At 39.4% G+C, this 26197-nt stretch overlaps 1 protein-coding gene across 2 annotated transcripts in view; it reads left to right on the forward strand.

Annotated features, from left to right (window-relative positions):
* Nucleotides 1–2376: 2376 nt before the first annotated feature.
* The window catches only part of LOC118699808 (uncharacterized), an 83555-nt gene continuing 59734 nt past the window's right edge, over nt 2377–26197 (forward strand). Inside the window, exons 1-2 of one of the 2 annotated variants that reach the window (XM_036403994.2) lie at nt 2377–2797; nt 17689–17936. In XM_036403994.2, the coding sequence (XP_036259887.1) occupies nt 2415–2797; nt 17689–17936 (631 nt within the window). In that variant the 5' untranslated portion in view covers nt 2377–2414. The remainder of the gene's footprint in view (nt 2798–17688; nt 17937–26197) is intronic. The other variant, XM_036403993.1, reaches the window with a different exon arrangement.

The following is a 26197-nucleotide window of genomic DNA, read 5'->3' on the forward strand; positions in this document are numbered from 1 at the left end:
GAAGCAAGATAAAGTGTTATCTAGATTAGACGAGAAGTGGGAGATTAGTTCAAAAATTGTGAAAACTGGCAAACTGGGCGGCTAGGCAGATAGCATCAGGATGAAGAGAGATTGTTCTTGGAGATTCTCATTGCTGTATTTTGGATCCAATCTTGCTCCATTGATACTGGTGGCCTCGTCAGGAAACAGTTTTAGGACTCTGCAAAGAATCACAGAATTAAAGAATATCGCAAGAAGAAAGGGATGCATACAAATACATCGAGTCCAACTCCCTGTGGTTAAGAATTTTCCTCTTAGTAAGAAGCAGTGTGTGCTATACTCACAGAATGTATGCAAGGATTCTTGTGTATGGTATTGAACAGCTTGTCTGTGGGATCTGGCTGAAGAAAATGGTTTTGTGACTTCACATCTCAGTCCTCAGTGTAAACAAACAGCTGCGGTAATCAGCTGGTACCACACATGAACAACATCCTGCCTAGGACTGAAAAAGCATATGCTAACACTAAGAGTCAGACCATTGTAGGTCAGGAGATGGAACATCTGAAAGAATAGCTGCAATATACACTAGTTTAAGTGTCTTGAAAGAGTATGGAAGCGTGTCCCGGTTTAGGGCAGATTTGGGAGGAAACCTCCAAAAGGGGCCCCTCCAGAAATCAAAGCCACACGGCCCCTCCCCCCAACTGGTTCGGGAAGGATTTCCTCGGAGAGAAGTGGAAAGAACCTGTTTATTTAACAGGCAAAGCACTCCCCGGCACACAAAATGAACAATACCGGATGACAAAACTGATTCGCTGCTCTGAAGAGATGACAAATTCAGAAAGTCTCCCCGGTGGCTGGTCGCTCTGTTATCAGTCCCTCCGGCGCTGGAAAGGCTGCAGAGTAGCCCCGGCAAGCTGCAGAGTACGATGTTTCCTCGGTGTTTCCCAGGGTCCGGGTCTGGAGCAGGTTCAAACGGTTCCAAGAAAAGGGAAAGAAAAACAGTCCAGGGAAAACTCGGACTGCCTCAGCCAGCTAAACTAACTAACTAACTAACTAACTAACTAATGAAAAAGCAAAAGGAGTGCGGTGTTCTGCCCCGTCCACGCCCAGACAACAACAGTGGAGTTCTGTGTTCCAGCAGACTGTGAAGGAGTAAGTGAGGCTGATAACAAAGCTCTGCGTTTCTTCTTCTCCCACTTTGCTCCCAGAGCCAGTCTTGAAGGCACAGAATGTAATATCCAGCATAAACAGACCACACGATTGGGGATACAAGCATCATAACGTCACCCTAGGACAGCTCCATACTGCAGTGCCCTGGGCATTCAGCAAGAACTAATGTGAGCAACGTAATTTGGAAATCTGCAGAGACCGAGACAATATGAGAGTGAGTGTATGCATGCTTACACTTGCAAGTAGTTTTAGTTAATAAAGTGCCAGAGGAACTCTTTACCTTGTAATGACTTGTGTAATCAAGATGCAATAAATATTAACAATTAGAACTGTTGCCATCAGTTAATGTATTTTAAAGGCACTGTGCAACAAGTGTGATAAATTTGCTGGATTTATATATTCATTAATCCCTGTCAGCAACAAGGAAGATCAAGATGTTTTGTGGCATGAAGTGGATATCTTCAAAGACTTAATTAATAGGAAAAGAATAATACCTAATGCTATGAAGGCAACAATATGTCCTTAATAACAAGGCCTTTTTTTTTCAAACACAGAAATAGGTTAGGAAAATATTAGTTCACCCAAATTAATCATGTGACGTGATGGAGTAAGAAACATAATGCAATATGTAAACTGAAATGCTGTTCTAGACTGTTTCAGAATAGCCGTTTCCAGTTAGAGATAAAGCAGATTGGTGCTGGTGCTGTATCACTTCTTTTCACAGGAATAAGAATTAAAAGCACTGAATAAAACTTAATTAGATATTGAAAAGGGTGGCAAAGATACTAAAGGCACGATTTTGTTTTTGTCATCTGGCCACATGATGACTGCAAAGAAAACTACTTTTCTTTAAGTGAAAAGGAGACGAACAGACAGGGAAGGGTATAGGCCACAAAATGTTCAGGAACAGGAAAACGAATTGTTGACTTTAGTGGAATGGAACCGGATGAGTCAAGAGGGGCTGTTGCTCTGCACCTCAGAATGCTTTTACCTGACCAGTACCCCATCAAACAGACTGGAGTGCAAACGCAGGGCTACAGAAAACGCTGGGGTTTTTCGGCTTCCACAGACCGGCCAAAGCCGCAGCCAAAGCAGCACCCCCGGAGCAGGGAGCCTTGCCCAGCCCAAGGAGAACAAGCGACCCCCGCGGCGGGTTCGGGTCGCGCCGCAGTCGGCGGCCCTCGGCAGAGAGGGCAGCCGGCCACGGGCTGGCGACGCTGGTCGCTCGCTCCCGGTGGGTCCCACCGTGATCCCGGCGCCGGACGATGCCGTCCGTCGGCGGGAGCTCTGAGCCTCAGCCGCCCTGTCCCCGCTCCGAGCCCCAGCGGGGTCCCGGCCCCCGCTGTCCCTTCGCGGGCGGTGGGTGCGGGGCCGGCAGGGCCCCCGCCCCGGCTTTGTGCTGCCGCTCGCACTTTGCAGGCGCGGCGGGACTGGGTATCCCGGGCGCACGAGGCAGCCTCGCCTCCTCCTCCTCCTCCTCCTTACCCACCTCCTCCTCCGGAGCGGGGCGCATGATGGCGGCAGCCGCTGTGGCGGAGGTGAACAGCACCGGCAGCAGCAGCACCGATACCTCCAGCACGGGCGAGGAGGAGAGGATGAGGCGCCTCTTCCAGACATGCGACGGCGATGGGGATGGCTTCATCAGCAGGTAGCGACAGCGGGAGGCGGCTCTTTGCTGATACGGAGCCGTCCCGTCCTTCCCCTCGCCCCGCGTTCTCCGGCGCTTAACTTGTGGGCGAGTTGGAGCAGCGGCGGGAGCTCCGCGGCTCCCGGCCCCGCTCTCGTCGGCCCCGGAGCCAGGGGCTCCAGTGGGGCCTCGGCACCGAGAGCTTCCCGGAAAAGCGGGATAACACTGCCCACGGCACTTCCATGTCCGCCTGGGTTGAAAGATGATGCCTCTGATCCTGGATTTTATCACCTCGTGCCCTGGGCAGGTGGTTTTTGCAATTAAACACACAAAAAGCTCGTGGTGGGTAATCTAGGAGAAAACTCATATTGTTCTTCCGGATCCTATGATTTTGTTTTGTCAGTACGGTTTAATACATATTCTTGTTACACAGTTTGGTTTAAATTCCCCTGCTGGTCCTCAGAGAGTTTGAGGAGTGTCACGAAGGCTGATGGGTTGTGGTGGGGAAGGGTGAGTTTGTACATTTGCAGTAGATACTTGGAAATAAGCCATAGTGGAATGTTTATGTGTCTGGAAGCACTGGCTGTGTGTTTTGGTCAGGAGTTGGTTTTGTGGCAATGGTATTTCTGAGTTCTCACGCCATAATTTAAAAAATACTGAACTTCAAAAGGCGAGATTTGCCAGAGGTCGTGGAAACTTGCATTTTCAAAATGAAATTTATGCTATTGCCTGCAATTAATACATGCCTCTAGAGAACTGGGACAGTGAGGGAATTTCTTAAGTCTGCTATTTAACCTGTAACCTAAGAATATGACCCCAAAGAAAGGCTAAGTAAACTTGAATCCCCACTGCCATCTCTTTGGAGCCAGAAAGTTGTTGAAAATCTGTAACAACTGGCAGTCACTTTAAAAATAAAGTTCAAGGGTCGTGATATTTCTGAATTATCTGAACAACTCCCTGAACACGCTTTTCTCCCCCTCAGTCTAATGATTATTTTGATTATTTTGACAGTTGTGGTTTTGAAATATAAACTTTGAAAATGTGTACTTTACAACCAGTGTGCTAAGACTGCTTCTCTTTCCATTTGTTTATGGTCTTCATGGAATTTATTCTGATATCTGAAAACTTGAAATGTTCGCGAAAATTGTGCACTGTCTGTTCAGAGCACACTTGCTTTTCTGTACTTTCATGTTCTTCTGCAATGTGAACTCAGTGTATTTATAATTTAAAGACCTTACTGGGGGAATGTTAAATGTTTTAGTGTTTCATACAGACCATGTAGAGATGTTACCATGACGCAAACTACTAATTTCTGATCGACTAATCCACATTCACTAAGTTTTGACCCAGATTTGTATTGTGTTCTTCAGAGTGTGGCTTGAACTACAGTGTTGAAAACTCCAGGATGTGTCTGAGTAGAGGCATTGGATTTCATGATGAAATGGCTGTAAAGCCCAGGGCCTGGGTGGTGGTTGAAAATCCTTGAGGAGATGGTGGGTTCATTGTTGAAGGTTGCTAATACCTTGCTTCAGATGGGAGTTGTGCATTCAAGGCAGAGCTGGTGTGGCCTTTATCAGAGGACATGGTGTTATGAATTACTGTCTTCCTTTACATCTCTGTATGAGTGACAAAGTAGTGAAGGAATATTTAAGAAATTATCTTTGACGTGACTTTATTTCATTAGGTAGCCTGGGTGATGAGTTGTATAAATGGAATGCCTTTCTTGCTTTCTGTAGTTACTCAATTTTGCTTATACTCTGTTTTATAGCAATGACTTATGCAGGAGGAGACTTGTCCAGTTGCATTTTGATGTCTTTATAGTATATACCACCACAGTATTACAGACAACTCTGTCAGGTTCATGGACTTACAGTGTCCCTGTTGAAAGTATAGCAGATGGGGGCTTGTTGTGTAGAGCTCTAGTGTTTAGGTTATTGCATCCTTTTAAATGTAATAAATTAAAGGCAAAAAAGTTACAGCTGCTTTTACACTAAATTTCATCTTGCCATATTCTGCATACCATTTGTCAGGCTTCTGTGTTTGTTTCTTTCTAGGTTTTTTTGTTTGTTTGTTTGTTTCATATGAGCCAGTTGATTGGTTTTCCTGCTCTTCTTGCCCTGCTTCTTTGGACTTTTCTTTGCTCATTCTTGTGGCCAAAAATTTTTTTGCATTTCTTGCAGCCCCAGTGGCGATTGGAGGCTGACTTCTGCACGTCATGATATCTTTCACAACAGGTTAAACATGGCAATAAATGCCCAGGCATCTTTATAAAGAGCTGAAAACACAGAAGCTAGCACTTTAAAATCATCTCCTTCTTTGTGTATTAGAACTAGACTTGACTATGATCTATAACCTATCACTAGGATAAGCTTCTTTTTAAATACTAGCTTATTTTGAATGCAATGGGGCTGAAATTTGCTGTTTTGCAAGTGCTACTGAGTATAAATTTTATATTTAAAAATTAGTATCCCTTCTATTTGCAGGCCAGAAGCTTGGTCAGTCATTTCTTTGCCTAGCACATGCAGCAGTTTGTTTGTAAGGTTTCTTTTTTTTTCCAGCTCCAGAGCTGTTAAGGAAAAGAAGATCTTTATACTTGCAGCAAAGGCAGGCATTTTGTGTGTGTGTGTTTATTTAGTTCATATTGCATGGGGGGAAAAGAGATGTTTGCATTCATAATGAAATAACATGGTGTCTCAGCTGTGGAAATGCTTTGTCGTGCATCACACTCTAATAAACCTCTTTAAATAGTAGCACGGAAGTACAGGCACAGATGGAGAGGAGGAGCATGTCCTGGGATACTGATTAATTTTCGGGCTCTCACCTGAGATATTGATTAAATTCCAGGCTCTAAGTAGGATGATATCGAAGCAATAAAGCATAATTAAGGATGTGCCATTGGTGGTTATGATCCAGTAGACACTGAGCTATGGGATATGAAATGCTAAACCAGTGTCTCTGAGCATTGCATTAACATGTGCATATTGAAATTTTGCAGCATCCAGCTAGAGAAAAGTACTAAGGAAACAACAGAGTTTTAACTTATTGGCTTGTACTGAAATGGCTTTTGATTCTTTTGGGGTTAATGTTTGTTACTTAATTGTTTTAATATCTTGCAAATGTTTGGCATTCTTCTCATACTTCTGCAACACCGGGCAATTTCACAAAAACGAACTAACCAACCAACCAAAAAGTACCACCCTCCCGCTTTGCAACTCAGTTGCAAAGCAGTCCACAACTAAGGCTGGATTCTGAATGCTTGAGATCAGCTGGATGAGCATTGCTGAGAGCAGAAGGCAGCCTTAAACACTGTTTACAGCATAACTTTAATTTTGCAGCTGTAGCTGGATTGTGTTGTTATCAACAAAAAAAAACTGTTAACTGAAAAAACAGTAATTGCTTTCCTTTGCTTTATTCTGTTTGCTTTGAAAAGTTTCAGAATCTGATGTTACAGTTATAAACATTTTCAGTTTCAGAGGGTTGGTGAATTGTCCAGGACGCGTGTGCTTTTTTTTCTTTTTTTCTTTTTGATGCTGTTTGCATATTTAGCCTTGAATGCTGGGTTTTTATGGGTGACAGCCTAGATTAATGTCTTCTTCAGAAACTTAATTGCCTTCTAGCTTTATTTTATGTGGATTGTATTGAAATTCTATTTAGCACACAATGAATTTCATCTTCACTGCAGAAGTCACTAAATGGGTTTTGGATTACTGTATTGTAACACTGCAAAATGTAAAGGTAACTTTGAATCTGCAGGAAATACTTTTGCTTTAAACAAATGAAGGTATGAGTTGTGGAAATAATGGGTGAAGAAAAAATTAATTTTATTATTAAGGTACAAATATGCTAGCTTTCCAATTTAAACTTTTAAGCATGGATAAATAATTATAGGATTGTGAAGAGAAAAGGTAAAGCTAGTGTTTGGTTCAATTAGAACTTTGTCATTATATTAGCAATAATGGAATTAAGTTTTGTTTGTAGAGTTTGTTTGAGAACTGTGTTGTCTGTGTACACAATTTTTTTTACACTGGTCAATCGCTTACAGAAAGTCTTGGAAAAGTAGAATACCACTATACATAGTAAGATGTTAAAAACCCAGTAAACCTACTAACTTTGTAATGAGCTTATACAGCCTGTTAAAAGGCCACGCAGAATGTGCCTTCTCTAGCCCTGCACGAAACAGTTAAAAGGAACTGGTTGGATTTGATTTGTTACCTGAGTGGTTTCAGGGGCACATGGCTTTGGGAGCTCAAAACCTTTGCAAGTACGGGCTGGTCCTTCCCTTTTTAATGGGTTGTCACAGTAGTAGGACATTCACCGCTTTCTTGCTAAGTGTATTTTGGCACCCCTCCCCCACCCCCCCCCTCCAGTGTTTCTGCATCTTGTTCTGCATCTAGTGGCTGCTGTTGGTGCTGTTAGAGGAGAAAACCCAGTATTTTCAAGAAGACAAAGTATTAATCTATTCATTGTCTTTTTAAGGGAGTAGATTTATTCTTCTATGATATCTGTTACTCTCCACAGCAGACGTTTCCACTTCATTTAACCTTTTTTTCAAATGTTTCATTTTGCTAATGTGTTTCAACTTCTGTGCTTAACATTTAAAGAGGTACATTGAAGCACTTAAAGACAGATAAAATGCAGCAAAATCATTGTGGGTTGTCTGTGACCAGTCAAGTTACCACTGTTAGTAAAACACTATTTAATACATAAGATGACCATTTATGAAGTCATGCGAACATGTTCAGTCAGGATCTCTGAAAACTTACTTTGGGCATGAGCTAATATTCTGCATCTACTCTCTGCAGAGTATTCTGTGCTGGTTGAAAGCAGTATCAGGAACAAGGTGTTTTGTGTGTGCTCAAATGTCAGCAGGCTAGCAGTGATAAAGCTATTTATCCTACAAGCACGAGGTTTCTAAAAGGTCAACTCTAACAGAGCAGGTGGAAATTAAAAACTGCGTTTGAAGTCTTGTGAGAGAAATAATATATATTCTGCTAGTTTTGCAGCTACTGGGATTTCAGATTTCAGAAGAAGTTTGATCCCAGTACTGTACAGTCCTAAGTCTGACCTCAATCAGCTGTCTAACAAGGAGACATCATTTAGAAGCAGTCTGCAAAATGTCAGCAAGACTGGGACAAAGCTTTGCTTAGTCCTTGCCTTCAGTCTGGCTCTTCATATAGTTGGGCTGTTCTTACCATGAAGCTAAAAAAGTTAAGGTCTCTATACAGGATTTTATTCTCACTCGAGGTCTGGACTATTTGCTCTGTGTTTTCTTTAAACCAGCTCTGTTTTAGAAGTTCCAGAGGGAGAAAATCCCAAATCTCCAAAACTCCCAAGCCACCCCCCCAAACCTTGGTAAAATGTACTTTGTTCTTTACTTATTCTTCACTGCTGCTTTAGTTTGTCTTGAAAACAGTTTCAGCTCCCAGATTCTGTTCTTAGGCTTCGTTTTAGTCTTCATCCATCTCCATCAGGAGGCTGTCACAGAGTTTGTGATCCATGTATCTAAGGATTGCTTTTATATGGATACAGCACAATATTTACTGTATCCTTAGTGAAACGGTGGCTGGAAGCAGTGTGCTGTTTCTCACATGATTGTAGTCTGTTTTTTCTGTTTCTCCTGGGACTTGCCTTAGTCAATGATTCCACAGCTGTATAGAATTTTGTGGGGTTTTTGCTCCACCTTTGTCTTCCATGGGTCCTCTCGGAGCATCATAACCAAAAAAGGAATAAGTTACGGGGAAAGCCTGAAGGGTGGATGTGTATGAGAAGCCATAGAGACATACTTAGTTTAGGATGAAGAAAAAGGTATCCCCTTTGTTAAATATTGTGTTTAGAAAATACACCAAGAATCAACATTCATTAAGGGATTATGCATTTCTAAGTCTGTATTTCTTACAGCTGGTACACAGTCAGAGGAATGTATTCAAACTTGAATTGTCTGAACATATTATATTTTTTAATTGGTTAGCACTCCAGTTTTTATGTAAACATCAAACACCTGAAGGGTGTTTTAGCTGGAGCTGTTAACGTTTCAAAGTTAGTGAAGTTACTTGGTGTGTTTTATATATTGCTTTTATCTTTCCCCATTGGCACTATTAGCCTGGTAAAAGGGACTAAAGTATTTATCTCAGGCTTGTATTACTGTATTTTCTTTCTTAGGACCTTGTTGTCCAGATAGATTGTACTGTGGAAAAACTGACCAAACGGTAATTCACTTGAAAATACAGATGTCAAATTTTTTGATCCCTTTGAAAGTTACCATCCAGCTGGCATCTAAGCAGTGAAGTTAGTTGTTATATTTATTAATTTTGTTATTGATTTGTATTTATTTTTTTGATTGATATTGTTGCAAATACCATGTTAATTGGGTTATTACTGTAAGAGAAGTTAATCACTCTTTAAAGTCAGTAATTTACATTTTGTGACAAAAAAAGAGTAATTGTTAAACTGGGATTTTTTTGCTTTGTGTTTTCTTGGGTTTCTTGGTGGCAATTCTGAAAGATCAACTTCACAAATATACTCTGTTTCTTTTTTCCCAAGGGTGATAGGGAGCTCGGGCCCTCATAAGATGCTTTGGTGCTTGGTCCTTCTAGCAACTCCATGGCCCTGGGTTTATAACATAGGAACTATTGGTGGCTGTTCTAGCAGTATGACTGGGATGGTAAATACTTGGTTTTGTTTAGCTCATGTGATTGCATCTTCTGTTTACAGCAGACAAGGCAGTTGGCACTCTCCTAATCATTGTTGGTTAGCTTGTGATCCTAGGGAGCAACTTTCTGTATGTTTTTAGAATTAATTTGCCAAAACCTATTGTTTGAAATTCATGGATGGGTTGACTGAGTTGGGAGGCACTTGAATGAGTGAAGAGTTCTCCCTGTTAACTCCTTGTATTTATTTGTATTTATTGTTTGAGGGTGCCCCATGCAAGTACTTTGCTGGTAGTTGTGAATGGATTCTAAGATAATTTTAAAATTCTCTTTGTTTGCTGGGGTAGGCTAGAGATTACCTTACATTGATTGAAGCAGCAGGTCATACATGTTTTGATTTGGAATAAGGAACCTCACAAAATACTTGGGCACCTGGCCTTACTTGCAAACATATACCCTTAATCTGTGCACCTGCACTCTTTACACAATGAATTGTGAATAGCTAGCGGAGGGTTACATGATTTTTTTAAGTCAGCCTGTTCTGCCAGATGATGATCTGCTGTGCATGGTCCTGAAGTTACTCACTGTCTGCACTAGAATTTGTTCAAAGAATTGCCTTAGCTGTACACTAGTTCAGTAAGACATACTTCTTTGCAGCATGGCCAGTTTATAGTTGCAACTTTATCTGGATGTGTGACTTTTAATGTTGGCACAGTTGAGGGGGGTAAGAAACAAGATTGAGGGTTAGTTGTGGTCCCTCTGGTGATGTCCTCTTGATTTTTAAACATGCTTCACTCCAATGATCTGAGCTAAGAAATCTCACTAAAAGTGAATTCATTTTCAGAAGTATAAAAGGACAAGAGAGATTTTTTTAAGACTCTGGTATCTCAGGTGGTAGAGGAAAGGCATTAACAAGGCTTGTGTTGTGCCTAATTGAGTGTTGTCCAAAGGATGGGCTTCAAATGGCATATGAAGGAAAAATTATGCTGTGGATACATAGTTTTTCAAATCCACTGTGTTTTTACTGTGAATGTTCACATACATCTTTTAGAATAAATAGTACATATGTGGAATTCATCCTAGTGCAGTGATTTTTGCATTAATTGACCTCTGTTAATTAATGTCACCATAATGCTAAATTGTAATCAACACAGTCAATGTCTCATTTCTTCTAAAAGTTTTTCTGAAGCAATACTTTTTATATTTGATAGAAAAGAACAATATTTATGTAGTATTAGTAGTTATTTGATTAAATCCCATATGTAATTTTTGAGGGTAAGCCAGGTAGCAGAGATCAGACCATCTCTGAATGAAAACTGTGTTCCTGATAGTTCCTAACCATGTGGAAGGGTCTGTAGGTTGAATTGTGTATTAGCAGTATATTTGAAACCAAAGAAAAGAAGCATAAAAGAAAGCGTAGAATGGCAGAGATTCTATTGACAAACTCTGCTTCTCCTTTGACAGATGGACCTTTGTTTGCCTGCAACAGTTCAGTCTCCAGAGATGAGACCCTCAGCCAAGGAGGGGACGCCCTGCCCTCGCAGGTTGAGAGATGCAGTTTGTGCTATCAGTACAGAGTAGGTGATCAGAGCACAAAGTTTAAGCTATTTCTAGTGAGTAGAATATGTATTTGTTGTGTCATCTGTAACATAACGTTTCTGTTCTGAGAGGTACCTCCAGAAGAGGTACCTAGCAGCCAAAGAGGCTGGCTGTCTTGTCCATATCTAGTGTGAAGTGGGGGAGAGACACACACAGACATGCTGAGGTGGGGAAGTGGGGAGGGAACCATCCCCTGCTTCCCCAGAGGAAGGGGTGGTGGTGTAGGCTGCATGCTTGCAATAGTATTGTGAGAGGCAGCTAAGGCAGGACAGAGCTGGGAAGCAGAAGCTCAGATGGCTGAATTATGAATAAAGCATACAGGGTTTTGGGGCTGGCTGATTGTTAACCTTATCTTTTTCCTCATGATGCTCAGTGTTGTGGATCGGGATCAAGTTGCAAGTTAGTTGTGAACAGGCGCTGGAATATGCAGAAATTGAAACTAGCAGGGAATTTCAAGTGTAAAATTGTTCCACAATATAGAAACAGTTTTGAAAAAGTGACAGAAAAAACAGAGAAAGAGTATCCAAGAGAGGGAGTCAGTGAACTGCTGATAATGCTAAGACGTGAGATTTTTGTTGTGTTTTGATTTGCTTTCTACATTGAAAATAATACATGTAGTAAGATTGTTCCTGCAAATAGGACTGGTAACAAATACCTTGGACAGAGAGGGAAGAAAGAAGTTGAAGAGTGCTTGGATTTGTTTTACTTAGTTGTACTTGGAGATTTTGATATAATAATCCTAAAGACAACCTCAGAATTATTTCCATTCTTTTTCTCTGAACTCTTCTAAAAGACAGAAGAACAGAAAATGGGAAAGATAAAATATGCTGCTTTTCTTTAAAAGTGTGTTGAGATGGTGGTCAGTGAACAGACAACTTGCTGAATATGGATTTCTTAAGAAGAAGTTAGGTTGAACTAATCTAATCTAGAACTAGTGTCCCCCATTTGTGGTGGGAGTGAAACAAGAGATGCCCTTTGTCTTGACTATTTTAAGGCTTTTGATGTTGTTTTATGACACTTGTAGGCAAGCCAAGGAACTAGACTGAGACTTCAGTTTGTTCAAGTTTTTTTCTGAGCTATACTTGGAGCTCATTAGACACCTGTGCTTTGGTTGACAAATAAAATACTATATCAAATTGAAATCAGAAGGATGGCCTGGATCAAATCATTATCAAGCATTATTAAGGATTAATGATAAGGATGACATGATAATGGGTAAACTTTCTTAAATCTGAGATGACATCAAGCTAAGGAAAATTGTAGACTTGCTGTGGGGTAAGAGTCGCAATTGGTGCTGACAGATGAAGCTATTGCTTGAAAACAAATCAAATGACATAAAGTAGGAATAAGCAGACATTAGCACATTTGGTGGTGCACATACAGGATGTGTGCTAGATGTAAAACTTTGTGAAATTTATGGTGGTTCTCAAGTTTAACTTGAACTAACAGAATTGTTCTGTTGCAGAACAGAACTTCTCCTTTCACCTTCTAGTCTCTTTTCAGTGTGTGCTTTAAGCTGGTGTCTAGTTCTGTGTGCTGTCATCGATTCAGTTGGTGGAACATTTAGAGAAAGACAAGAGCAACTTATGATGATTGAAGTACAAAAAATGAGGTTCGTTACTCAAAAGAAGGTGGAACATCTGATTACAGGCTTTAAATATGTAAAGACTCTTTTTCTTACCCACTGTTATTGGAATATGATCCCAATATTACCGGATGGAACGTGCCTGGGCTCTTCTGGCCCTTGCTGCCTGACCAGAGGTGGCAGCTGTGGTGTTTCACCTCAGAGACACCCCTGGCTGGCTGTATGTTGCAGCTGGCACTTGGAACAAGTCCAGGCAAGCAGGAATTCAGTTTTTACCTCTAATGGAAAGGCTTTAGGCGAGGTGAAGAGGAAAAGGAGACGGATTCTGCCGGAGAGTTAATCCAAAGTTTTATTCCTGGGCACACAGGCCTCTGAATGTTGCGATGGCTCCAACAGAACCCAGATCACATGGTCCCATGTCTTTTTAAGCCCAGGGAAAGGGGGAGGGGAAGGGGCAGGTGTGCCACCATCCAGGTGGGAAGGGTGGGAGTCTCAGGGGACAATGACACCTAGACTGGCCGATGACCCCAGGGCTGAGAAGCATCTTTTGAACTTGACCAACCAGATGATGCCCATGCTGGAATGTTAAGATTGACAGAGACAGCACTTAGCAAGGGGGCAAGGGGGAGAGGAAGGGAGAGGTTGGCACACCTGGGAGACTGGGATAGCTAAAACAGGATATTGCTTCATACTGCAACACACTGTAATGTCAGAAAACAGTGTGTTAACTTCCTTTTTGAAGCAACAATCCGAATTGTATCTTGGAAGATTGAAATAAGGAAACTTGCAGAAGAGAGCAGTGAAGTGCTAGGACAGAGCACACATGGAGGTTATGGCATTCTTAAAAAGCAGCTTAGACACCTCTCCATGAGTGATGATACTTTTTTGAGTCTGGTATGTTTTCTGCACTGGTAGGTCTTACTTGCCTGTTTTCCTCTGTTTAATAGTTTGTCTGCTGAGTTACATAATTTGTCTCTTGTGCTTATAATCGGGCAAATGTGCAAGATCCCATTTAGTGCCATATAGACTTCTATTTTACAGAACTCAGTGGCTGCAGAGTAAATATCCCCTTGTGGGACTGCAGTCTGGTCTAGTGACCTTTTCCCCCCATTTCTTTCAACTTTATGTTTACACTTTGCTTTAATTCCTTCATAAATGGGCACAAATATAGAAAAAAAGTCCTATGAAACTATCAAATGTCAGTCAATGCTCTTATGTCTTCCTAAGTTTTCATGCAGCATGAAAAAATCCATCTGCATGAATTCCCTTCCTGATCACAATGAGATGTTAAAACTGAAGCTTCAGTGTGAGTTTTCAAATCCCAGTATCAACGGTATTGCTGCTCAGCATTTTAACAAGCGTGTCCAGCTGATGTGCCTGTTCTCCATCCCATCCTGCCTCACATTATTCATGCCTTGCCAAACACATCAGCTGCACTGAAATGGCTCATTTACAACTATTGCCCGGTGCTGACAATGCTTTTGATACACAGAAAATAGGGAGCATTGGGACATCCATAAGGAAATGGAGTTTTACATTAAAAGTGAACAACATGGGTGTTACTGTGTATCTTATACTTTCATTTTAAAAAGGGTTGATTAATACTACAACATAGTCTGGCACTAGGAGGTAAACCCAAAGAAAATACTCCTGAAACAAAATGCATTTTATTTATCAATGCAGACAGTATTCCAAATATACACATAAAAATTGTTTACACATCAATTTATCAATTGTTTCATGTATGAATATCAGTCATGGTCATGATGCAGTTTATTAAGCTGAGATGGGAACTTCAGGCCTTTTTTCCTAAGAATAACTTTCAGGTAGATGTATTGTTGCAGGAAACTTGTGTTTCTTCATTCTTTGCCCTTTTGTAAGGACATCCAGGTTGCAGCAGGTGGAAAATTCCAGCAATTCTGAAGCTGTCCTCATTATTCCTTCATAAGCTGTAACTTCAGTCTTGCCCTACCACTTCCTTTAAAAGATAATATAGAAATTATCTTTTAAGATAATATGGAAATGCTGACTTAGTCTTATCAGGATGATCCATGCCTCATAAAGTAATAGCTTCTGTATTTTTAAACCATCAAAACTGGTAATAATTGAGGAAATTGGAGAGCAAAAAATAACCTCTTAAGGTATTTCTGTGTGAAAAGGTCTGTGGAGATGTAATTGTTTAGATAATGACAAAGGTAATGAAATCTGCTTCCAAGGCTAAATTCATTAGACAACAGAAATTTCTTTTTTGTGGTTGTTGCTGGTTCTGGAAATTATTTCTTCAAGAAAACATATTAAGTAAGAACTGCTGTGGGTGTTTGTCTTCTTTCCTAGTCTACCTACTACCTATTTCCATCTGCTAGTGAATTTTTTGAACAGTTTTCTTCCCTTCTGTAAAGTCAATACATGTATCTTGCCTTGGGTGGACCACAGAACTACATAAATTCTCCATCCAGCTCCCCCTGTAGGTAAGGACGTTGTTTTTATTCATGTTTTTCAGACAGCAGTGAACACTGTCTTTTAGTCTGATAACCTTTCAAAGTGCTCTCTGTAGCTGGGTGCTAACCTTGAGATGTTTTTTTTGCCAGAGATTATAGTGTCATAGAGGGCTTCTGTGATGCACACTCACTGTGGTTTCTGCTTTCTTGGCATTTCAGATGACTTTGGATTTATTGTGCATTACTTCTGTTCATCCAGATTGAGAAATAAGCATTTTGATGCAGCCTGCCTCGTGATGCTTGGAGCCTCTTACCTTATAATTTCTTTACCCATCTAGAACTCTGTTAGAATTTTATTCCAAACGAAAGGTGTCATTCTGTGAGCTTTTCTGACTGCAGACGAGCAGTTCTGAGATTGCTGCCAGGATTGTTTGCCTGCAGTTGCTCATAGAAAAGTCAAAGCTGCAGAGCTGATGTGATTCTGTGGTTTAAGTAGTGAGGGCCTTGACTTGCTATGAGAGTCAGAGCAAATGGAGCAGTGGGTCCAGGATGCTCTGGAGATTGGTGGCTGCACCAGGGACCTAAACTAAACAGCCTCCTACCAAGAACAGAAGTGATCTGGAGTAACTTTAGTACATCTTTTAGATAAGCAACTTCTTATTGCCTCTGAGTGCTCTGGTGGTCAGTCCTTTTTAGATTAGTCATTTCAAAATTAATGCTTCAGATAGATTACTGTTTAACTACAGTATTGGTCTAGAAGTGACTCATGACACCACTGCATGGAACAGGTTTTCCTACACTGTTTGTTTATTTACTCTATTTGCCTCTAGGGAGCTTGGCTGCATTTATAATTTTGCCTTCCCTCTTCAAAGGTGTTTCTGCACCTAGCCTGCAAGTTGTGTTAGCAAGGATTAAATATTTCCGGGCAAAATGATGATACCTTTTTACTAGCTGAAGTTTTAAATAGTTTTAAGAAAATACGTGTTTTCTCCTTGGTGTTATGTAGTGGAACAATCTTTGAGAGATTTCCTTTATAAATCAGTTTGCATTTGTGTAACACCTTTAGATTGTACGGAACCAGAACTGGGTTTGGACATGTCCCTGTGGGCTGTAGTGAAATAGAAGTTTTACAATTGTCATGAGCAGGGCCGTGTAAGGTGTGCTACTAGTACCACAGCCTCCTCCTGCCCCAGTATAGCAGATTAATTCTTCTGGAACCAGGGCAACTGACCTGTGTTCTGGAATTCCATGGCAAAATCACCCTGCCCTGCTTCTCCTGGTACTCATTTCAAAATTAGCACACCTCTGCAGAATCCCTCAATCTGAGGCTATGTCTGATCTGTTCCAAGAGAATAGACATAGTGAATTGTATTTGTCACTCCTCAGGTAAAAATTTGAATGTGCTCTCATCCTGATTTTTCTTTGGAACATCCTTGTGAGATTGTATTTGTGTTGTTTTAATTTTTAAAAACAAGGAACTGAGCCATGGAGATTATTTATTAATTGTTCAGATTCAAATCTAAGAGCAAAACTCTGAGCAAAAACTGAACTGCAAGTAATAATAGCTTATGTTTGGCCTGTGTGATTAATTCTTCTATAATAAAGTTATTTCTTGTCATAAGCAGAGATTTGGTTGCTTTCTGATATTTTTGTTGTTGGGGTTTTGTTTGTTTTTAAACTTCATGGTTATGCTGTTATCACTATCATTATTATCATCATCATCATTATTATTGTCATTATTATCATCATTCTCATCATCATTACTATTACTTTTGTTACTATGATCATTATTATCCAATTTTATGACAAGAATTCTGTTTCTGCAGCTCTGGAATTTCTGCATAGAAGAGACTTACAGAGCTCCACCTGATGTTCAATTTCTTTCTCTAGAATAGAATGGGCCTTGATTCTGATAATAAATTACTTCATTGAAGCTCTTCATGTGAGAACTTTGGGTATTTCAATGTATCATGTTTTCACAGAAACCTTCTGAATGATACCCTGATACTAGTAATGAAATAATAATAATACTATTAAATCTACTAATAATTCACATAATAGTAATATTACACATTTCCTTTGCCTCCCTTCTACTGAAAGATTTTGTTCAACACACAAATAAGCTATATGCTTTTATGCTGTTTAAAAAAAGCCGTAACATAGAAACACACTCATGGTATTTGTGGTATAAATTGGTATGGTAGTACTGTGCAATCCAGTTCAAAAAGTGTTTAAGAAAAGGATGGCAGGAAAGAAGCAGTGAAATGTGAGAGTAGCAAAGTAGTGGTATTTTTTTAAAAAAAAATTTCTAATCAGAGAGAATGGGACACCCAGAAGATTTGGTAGCGTAGAGCAGCTGTTTCTTCAGATCTGGTTGAATTGGTTTGCCCACATTTTATTTAGAATGTGTTTATTTGTCATTTGATAAATACGCATCATTCACATGCTGGAGAAATTGTTTCAAGATTTTGTTTCCTTCAGCAGTTGGTCTATTGGTTTTAAATGCCTGTGCATTAATGTGTATCCAGATTAAACAGGGCTAGTATTCCTTTTCTTTGAAACTAAGTTGTTGTTTTTTTGTTTTCTCTATTTCCACTTTTCCAATCTTCCCCACCCCCATTTTCCCTCTAAAAATATCTTTAGGAATGACTTGCTGATGGTGTGCCGCCAGCTGAATATGGAAGCGTCTGTTGCAGAGATCATGCACCAGCTGGGAGCAGATGAAAATGGAAAAATTTCCTTCCAGGATTTTAGTCAGTGCCACATGGAACTGGTACAGGAAATCAAGAAGGAGGAAGTGGATCTTTCTTTGAAATCGGATGATTCTTGTAAAAAGAAAAAGTTAAGGGATAGAGTAGCTTCCTGGCCAACTGGCAGCAATAACAGTTTAGGTAGGTATGACTTTTTAATGTCCTGTGGGTGTAATTTAACAAAAGGTAACTGTGAGGTGTTTGTTACTGATTTCACTGGCATTAGGGTTGCCCCTACAGGGCTTTGTGAATCTGTCTTTGCATAATTTCATCATATACTAGAGTGCTATTGTAATGGTTGCAGACTTGTAATCAGAATGTAAACTAGAATGTGTGCAGAGCATTCTCTTCTAAAAATGTAAATTGCACAAGAGAACAGACTCCCTTGGAAGGGTAAGGGCTGGTAACTGAAGATCCACGGAGTTCTTTGTTCTCTGTAAAGCACAGGCAGGTATGTAGGTAAAACTGAAAAATGAGGGAAGACTTAATCTTGGTTCCAGTCATAATACAGGGTAGGAACTAATGTTTCTTGGATGCTTTAAAAATTGTTCCACTTAGTGAGAGATCTGAATGCTGGAAGAACCCTATGATTTAGAGAATACAAAAATACTTCTCCATCTGGTTGAAAACCAACAAAATCAAAAAGCAGAACCAACCAAACCAAAAGAAGCCAACGACAAAAACAAACCACACCCCTCCCAAAAAACTCAAACCAACCAAAAAAAAAAAAAAGTGCTATTCCATCCATAGGAAAGCAGGATGGGAAGGGATTATCTTGTGTCATTGAGCCCAGTCCTTGATAGCACTATGCCAGTCAGCATTAGGTCAGAAATGTTAACACCTGCAGAATGCTTCCTTTCACCCTGTAAAAAATGGAAGAGACTAAAGTACACACATTTTGGGGTCAAAGATGGCAAAGTGTGGTGTTTTGTGGAAAAAGCTGAGGATGCTGTCCATTCCCCAGTTCCTTACAACAGGTGCATGCTGGCTATAAGTGACTGCTGGCTGGTGACCATGGAACTGACCTGTGTCCATTCTTCACAAAAACAGCATCAACCTCTGATGGTGTTTAGTTGGAGCTATGTCTCTTCAGCCTTTTCTTTGGGCTATATGAGCCTACATGTTTTAAAACACTTTTTAAACTGGAAATCTTCCATTAGTCTTCCCAATAGTTTTTCTTTGAAGTGTTTTAAATTAATTTGACAATATTTTTTATTGTCGGATGTGCTTCATACATCTGGAGAGTTGTGCTATTCCAGCTTCTCATATTATGTCAGGGTTATGTCAAGGTCATGTTATTGACTTGTTGCCCGGTATAATGTTTAACGTCAGATTTATTTATTTATTTGAAGGTAGTTGATGGTACATGGGATTTCTGTTTTAGCAGCGTGGATGCAAAGCATACTGAAAACAATACAGACACAAGTCACACATAACAGAGGAGAGCAATTGCAGGGCACAGGTCAATCATAATACCAGTGAGGCTAAGCTTTGTATACAAGTACTCCGCACTGGCTTGGCTAACTCAGCAAGACATTCACACTCTTAGTGAACGCAGGGAGAAATACAGCACCAATTGATTCTCTCAGCTGTTTATGGTTTATCTGAAGCAAAACTCACCCTAAGGTCCTTTTGGTGTTGAGATCAAGCCAGCTTTTTTGCAACAGCTGTGATCAGTCCCAGCCCACATCCTTCCCTGAGCTTCATGGGCACATCACCCTGGCCCATCTCTAATCCTGCTCCCATAGTAGGGGTTTACTGATCAGTCACACCTGTCTTTATCTTGTCAGTAGTCAGCTTCATAGAAAGTAAAACTGGGCATGTGTTGATTTTGGTGGTTTGATCTATTAATTTACTTACTTATTAGCTTTGAAGGTATGGGATTAGCATGTTCTGTCTTATGGTCACTTTGCACGTGTTTTTGGCTAGTCATCTCAGAAATTCAAATTATCCTTGTTTACTTTGTATCCTTGGTGAACTCCTTATCTTTTTGCTTTTTAGATAGACTGTACTATTCCCTTATCCTATTGTCACAGGCTCCTTGGCTTTTCATTTTGACTTCTCAGCACAGCAAATCTGTTTCATAGTTCTGTTTATCTGCCATCTCATATTTTATAGCTTCATAGTAATATTTTGTTATAGAGGTAGTTCGTTGATAGTGTTTCTTCTGTTTATGTTTTTTTCATATATATTCTTGAATTGCAAAACTCTGTCGTTCCTATGCCCATTTCTCCCATCACTTTCTTTAGTGAAATTTTTGTAAGGCTTGTGCTCAATTGATTTCCAGCCTGTGAATCTCTTTCTGGAGCTGTCAGACAGTATTTTAAAACCAAGTTTGTGCCATTTTTTTCTTTAAGGATATTGTGTGTTCCCTTTGCTCATGCAATTATCTTCTGTTGCCTGCTTTTTTAGTGCTGACACACTTGTATTTTTCTGCAAAACAGAGTTGCTGTTCTGCCCTCAGATGGCTATGCAAAGCTTCCCTGTATGCTGACCAGATTTCTGGGGTTTAAAATCTTCTTTCTTAGACAAACCAGCCAAGTAATTATGATTTGTAGTAATCAGAGGTGACAGACATCTCCTAAACTTGATAAGAGAAAGGCCAACGTAATAGTCTCAAAATTTATTCCACAAAGAATCTTACTCATTCTGCCAAAAGGTATTCAAATATGAACTTCCAAATTTATTAGTGTATAGAATTCAATCCCAACTACTTTTTTTCCCCCTATTCTTCAGTTGCTGTTAGTTTTACAAGAATAATTTAATTCATTTTTGAAGCTGGTGAGTTAACCTATTTTTCCTTTCCTCTTTTTTCCCCAAAAGTTAAGATCAGAGGATGTTTGAATTTCCTGCCTTGATATATTTTGCTCTGCTAATCAAGTGTGACTATCTTACTGCACAGTACTTCTAGAGCTATGGGGAATTATGGGATTTGTCCTTGTCCTGCCTTGACTCTTGCAAGAATCTTAGAAAATATGCAGAGATGCTCCCCCCCGAAAAAAAGGATGGGAGGAAATAGTAAAGATGAGCATTTAGGATGCAACTCTTTTTTATTTGGTTGTAAATGAAAATCACTGTATAGCTACATAGCTACTACATAGCTTTCTTTTCAAAGAGTCAAGGAAACAGCGCTGCAGTACATTTCTATGATATAAACCTAGCCTGTGGTATGAACATAATGGCAGCTGAGGAATTACACTTGCAATCAAGCTTGAATTATGACCTGTGCCTTTCTGTGCCTTCCTCATGTTTCTGTGCCTTTCATGTCTTTGAGGGCTCATTTATATGCTCAATAGTGATCAAAGAATTGATTTTGTTATTATTGAGTCTTTGTTGTTGCTTTCTAAGCATTGCTTGAGACAAGAGATATCATGTACATATTCAAACATGAGCTTGGTGGATGTTCTTTGTTTGTGTTTTGTTTTGTGTTACCATTTTTTTTCTGGTCAATACACTTTTAATTAAACTTCATTTTCAAAGATAGTTTACAGGCCTTTTTTTTAAGACTGATTTCCACATAGGGTATGAGTTGCTGATATTTAAAGCTGATATCATATATTGATGTGGGGCACATAAATGATAGCATTTCAAAACTCTTTTGACAGTTATTGAGTAGCAGGTGTCCTGGTGATCTGAAACAAAGGAATCCAGCCTCTGACATGAATGTTTTTACACTGCAAGTTTGCGTGTAATTGTGCAGAGATTACCAGTCAGGCAGCATTTTGTGCTGCCTTTTCTTGGAGCTGTTCCAAATTCCTAAAAAAAGAAACAAAACCTTTGCTATATAAGTTTTGCTTTCATTATGATGATAATAGCTTGGAAAAAAAGTTGCAAGTAATTGCATCTAATCTACTATTGAACTTCATCTCATCCATTTTATCATTGATAAGATTTTTCAAATAATTTGGTCCAACTTTGCCCAACAAATGTTTACGCCTGTGTTTCCAGGTGGGATGCAGGAGTGAGGAAATTGGTTGACTCTTTTAATCAAGATACAGGACTCAGATTTATTAATACTCACTCATGTATGTCCTCAATAAGCCAAGCCTGCATCCATATCTACCATCCTAAAGAGCAAATGAGCGTATAGATTTAAAAGTTTGATGTTTTATTCAAGTGCACAAGAAAGGAAGTTTTCTAAGTTACCAGAATTAGGCTTTTTGATATTTATTAATCAGTAATTCAAAGTTGTTATAATGTGTTGTCATTCTTATCCTACACTATTAATGTCAGCAGGAGCTTTAACAATAATTTGCAAGTAATAACCAGTTATTTTCCAATAAGTGAAATGGAATGTAAACTCTGTTGACATTCTTGAATTTTAAGATACAGTTTTAAGAAATTAATAAAATAACTTTTGAAAGTGTTGCTGGAGTCTTGCAGTCACCAAATGTGACCTGACTCTTTAGTAAATCGTTTCAATAGGAAATGCAGGAAGAATGTCAGTTACTGATCAAATCTGTGGATTGATCTGTCCAGCTGTGGAGAGTGAGGGCTATGATGTGTACAGTAAATCTGTCTGAATAATGTAGTGAGTGGTGGAGGTGGATTGCTTGGCACATGAAAACTTCAACGCAGCAGAACTACATCTCTAATATTTAAAGCAGGGAGTTGCCTGAACAGTTGTGGCTTCTGTTAGCCTTTTCAGTGTTGTATAGCTTTGTATGTCTTTTATAAAAGCTAGCATTAGAATTATCTGTATTATGCATTGTATAGATCTGTCTAGCTCTTTGCAAGGAGCAAATTGCCATTTTTTCCCCTTGATAAAAAATTGCCTATTTCTAGCACCAATTGACATGGCAGATGAACAAGAAATGGCACTATATATTAGTAAATTCTTGGTTTCCTGTAACTGCATGTATTTATTGATCTGATTTCATATTCTAGATAAACAGTCACGAATACAAGAGTCCTTTACCAATTTTTGGCTGTAGGTTAGTACTTAGTAATTAATTCATAGCCAATTCCCCTTTCTTTACTGAAAATAAGTCCCCTGAAAACTTGCTATGATAATTTATTTGCATAGTGGATCAAGCATGAGAAATAATCAAATGAATGGTAGGAATTCAACTTTAAATTAAGCTTATGGGTAAATAGGAGAGGCAGACCAGTGAGACTGAAAAATCATTATTTTTGTTTTACATTAATTCCATGTTTGATCTTACTGCAAATAAATTGCTCTTGAGAAACTGATGCACTGATTACATTTATTTATGCTGTATTTAATTAAAAACTACAGAGCTCATATGGACGCAAAGGCATGTTGCAGATTTTCTTGAAATTTATGAGCAAAGTTTCACCCTTAGACATGTTTAACTAGAAAAGCTTTGAGTTTCTGCCAAATTTAAACGCATACAAACTCCTGTTAACTGTAAGTGGTTTAATTTATTACGTTTAAATAATCTTTTGATACCACTGTCTCTGTGCAAAGCAGCAGAATATAGGTAACTTTTCTTTTCTTTAATAAACAGAGAATTTAAGTTCCATGAGCATCCTTAAAATGAACCTGAATTTCTGGAGGTTTATAATTGACAGCTGATGAATCTTACTAAAATCATAATACATAGTATGCATTAAACACCAGCAAATCTATACAGGATAGAAGTGATCCCTGCAGGGATCCCTGGTGTCTGATACAAAACCAAACTTGGTTGAATCTTTCTTCTGGTTTGAATATTTGTAAAATGTAAGAACAGCTAATCTGTATTAGACCAGACTTTATTGTTAAATGATAATTCTGTCCCTTAGCACGGTCCCTTAGAAGATTGTAGAGTCTGAGTGATCATGTAACAATGCTTGCATATTAAATTTCAGCTCAGGGATTTAGAATTAGAGATAGTTGCACTAGCTCACACACGCATGGCTTCACTCCCTCTACCCCTGTCTTGCAGGACTGAGCCTCTGAACACGTGCAAGTCTTTAGTGTTCACCATGGCCTGCCACCTGGAGTATCACATCTTGCCCTTCCATTGTATGAGGAACAAACTCTTCTTGCTTTCCTGAAGTTTCCTTCCTTCCTTCCTTGCATGCAGGGGTTTTTCCTCTCTCCCCCCTGCCCCACCTCCCCCCAGTGTATCTAGTCAAGGCTGAGCATTGCATTGTGCTGTGTTACCTTCCTCAGTAGAAGCACTAACAAGAGTCAGTCACCTCTGTGCCTTCCATAAAAGTTACAGGAATTCAGTGTATTTGATACTTTGACACCAAATGCCCTTGAAATTACCAAACACTCTAACATTTTGAGAGGAAAGTGGAAGGACAGGCAGCTGAGTAGGTAGAATTGGGGAAACAGAAAGCTGCTGTTCCTGAGAGCTGCTGTTAACCAGAGTTGATAGAAGGGCTGGCCTCGACTAGCTCTGCAAAGCACCACAGATCAGGCTTGTTTCAGGGCACTGCTGTCTGTGCTCCTGGTCAGCTTCAGTGGTAACACACGGAGCTGTGGTTTGTGTTTCCCATATGGTTTGGAACTGGATTACAACATCACTTCCTCAGTTTTGTCCCAGTTTATGCTTTCCATGCAAACTGTGATCAGCTTGAGAAACTGAAAGGCTGCTGGGGTTTTCATAGAAGGCATTCGTCATTTGGCACAAGATGGGTACTGTCACACATCCTGCACTTCAGCTTTTGTAAATCAAGGGCTGCTTCTCAGCGCATTTCTGCTTTAACTCTCCTGACTTCTGTGATGTGATCTTCACCTGCCTGCTTTTAATGTGGCTCTGACATACTAAGGTTCATGAAAAAGGAACAAAATGAAACTGACAGGCAACAAACTCTGGGTTTGTTTGCTTGGATACATGTGTATTCAAGTCAGATCTAAAGTGAGGTTGTCTTGAGTGGAAGGTATTCAGGGAGGAAGCTGGTTATTCACCTATAAATTTCCAGGTAAGGAAAGACAACTTTTTTTAGAAGTACAGTGCATATGGTACAAAAACTGTACCTGAAAGGTAGGTTCAACTTCCACTATCTTCTGTATGACTTCAGGTTTTATGTACTCTTTTTCCTATATACTATATACTTCCCTCTTTACTAGAGATCACTAATTTTCAGGGGAAAAAATGATTGTTTTCTGCCTTAATAGAAAATTCAACTTAAATTCTAGATTGAGTTCCTGAATACAATGCAGTTGTTAGCCAGCAGAGTTCTGGCAAAATTTAGTTAAGGTGCTTAAACAATACTGGGTACTAGAAGACTTTGGTTTCTAGAAGTCACCTTCTTGTTGAGCAGTCATCCCCATCCACTGTTTCTTATGTCTGAATAGAGCAAATGGTTATCTGGTCTCAAGGATAGTCTTGAATAATCTCTGAGTCAAGGACAAGTATATGAAGGTGTTATGGATAGTGTACTTTTATTTTGTTTTCTATGTAACTGTTTCCTATATGGCCAATGCCAGCCTGCTGGAAAGTACTGAAATCATGATACTTTACATAGATGCATTTCTCCAGTAACTGAAATAAATTTGAAGAAGGCAAATTGATGGAAATTCCACACACATTTGTTAATAGATATGGTTTGGACTACTGATTTATAAATCCAGCTTCTTCATCCAAAAGCTGTGTTGAGTGACTGGGAAATCATAATGAGAGAAACTTCGTCTTTAACTAGATATGTCTCTGTGTTTTGCTTTCTCAAGGCTTTATGAATTACCTTGCCTACTTTATGGTTTTGCTTTTGGCAAGCTTATTCACTTATCTATCCTAATTTTCATTTAGCTGTTTGATTTATTTTTCTTAAGATTTGATGTAGTTTTTTGTAAGTGATAGAAATCTGCTTAGAAAAATATGTAATGGAATGTAAAAAATTAAAATCCAAAAGCCTAAAAAAAAGAGATAGTATTACTTGGTAAGTAAGAGTTCTGGTTATGTTGCAGACTGTTCCGATTTTTTTAATGTGCATTTAAGTTTTTCTGAAATTTATGCTATAATGATACCCTGTAGTGAGTCAGATGGGCAGCACAAAATTGGAGAATTCCCAAATTTTGAATGTACCAGTGTTGGGGGTTCTTCACTGAACCTGAAATATAGTGGAGGTTTTGTGATGATTTTGCAAAATATACCAGTAGAAAGTGCAAATGTGTGAACTTGTAGTTCAGGAACAAAAGGATGATGACGTGTGAGCTGACAGCAGTCTTTCAGAGCAGAAATTATCAGTGTGGTTCAATTTTCCTCTTAGACCTAATTTCATAAAAGAGATTTCTCCCATGAGTAAGTTGTGTTAGTTATAGTCAGTGTAGGGTGTAGCTGTGGTTTCCTTCCCTTGGAGCTTGTTATCCTCACTCCCAAGACTAATGAGAAAAGGACTGAAATAACACAGCCTAACATTGTATGTTGTGTGCAGTGTTCATCAAACGAGAAAAAAAGCATGGTAGGAGGAAAAAAATTTAGACAGTGATCCTACAGACCTTTGCC

This window comes from Molothrus ater, assembly GCF_012460135.2.
Source record: "Molothrus ater isolate BHLD 08-10-18 breed brown headed cowbird chromosome Z unlocalized genomic scaffold, BPBGC_Mater_1.1 matZ_random_MA36, whole genome shotgun sequence".
Classification (NCBI taxonomy): domain Eukaryota; kingdom Metazoa; phylum Chordata; class Aves; order Passeriformes; family Icteridae; genus Molothrus; species Molothrus ater.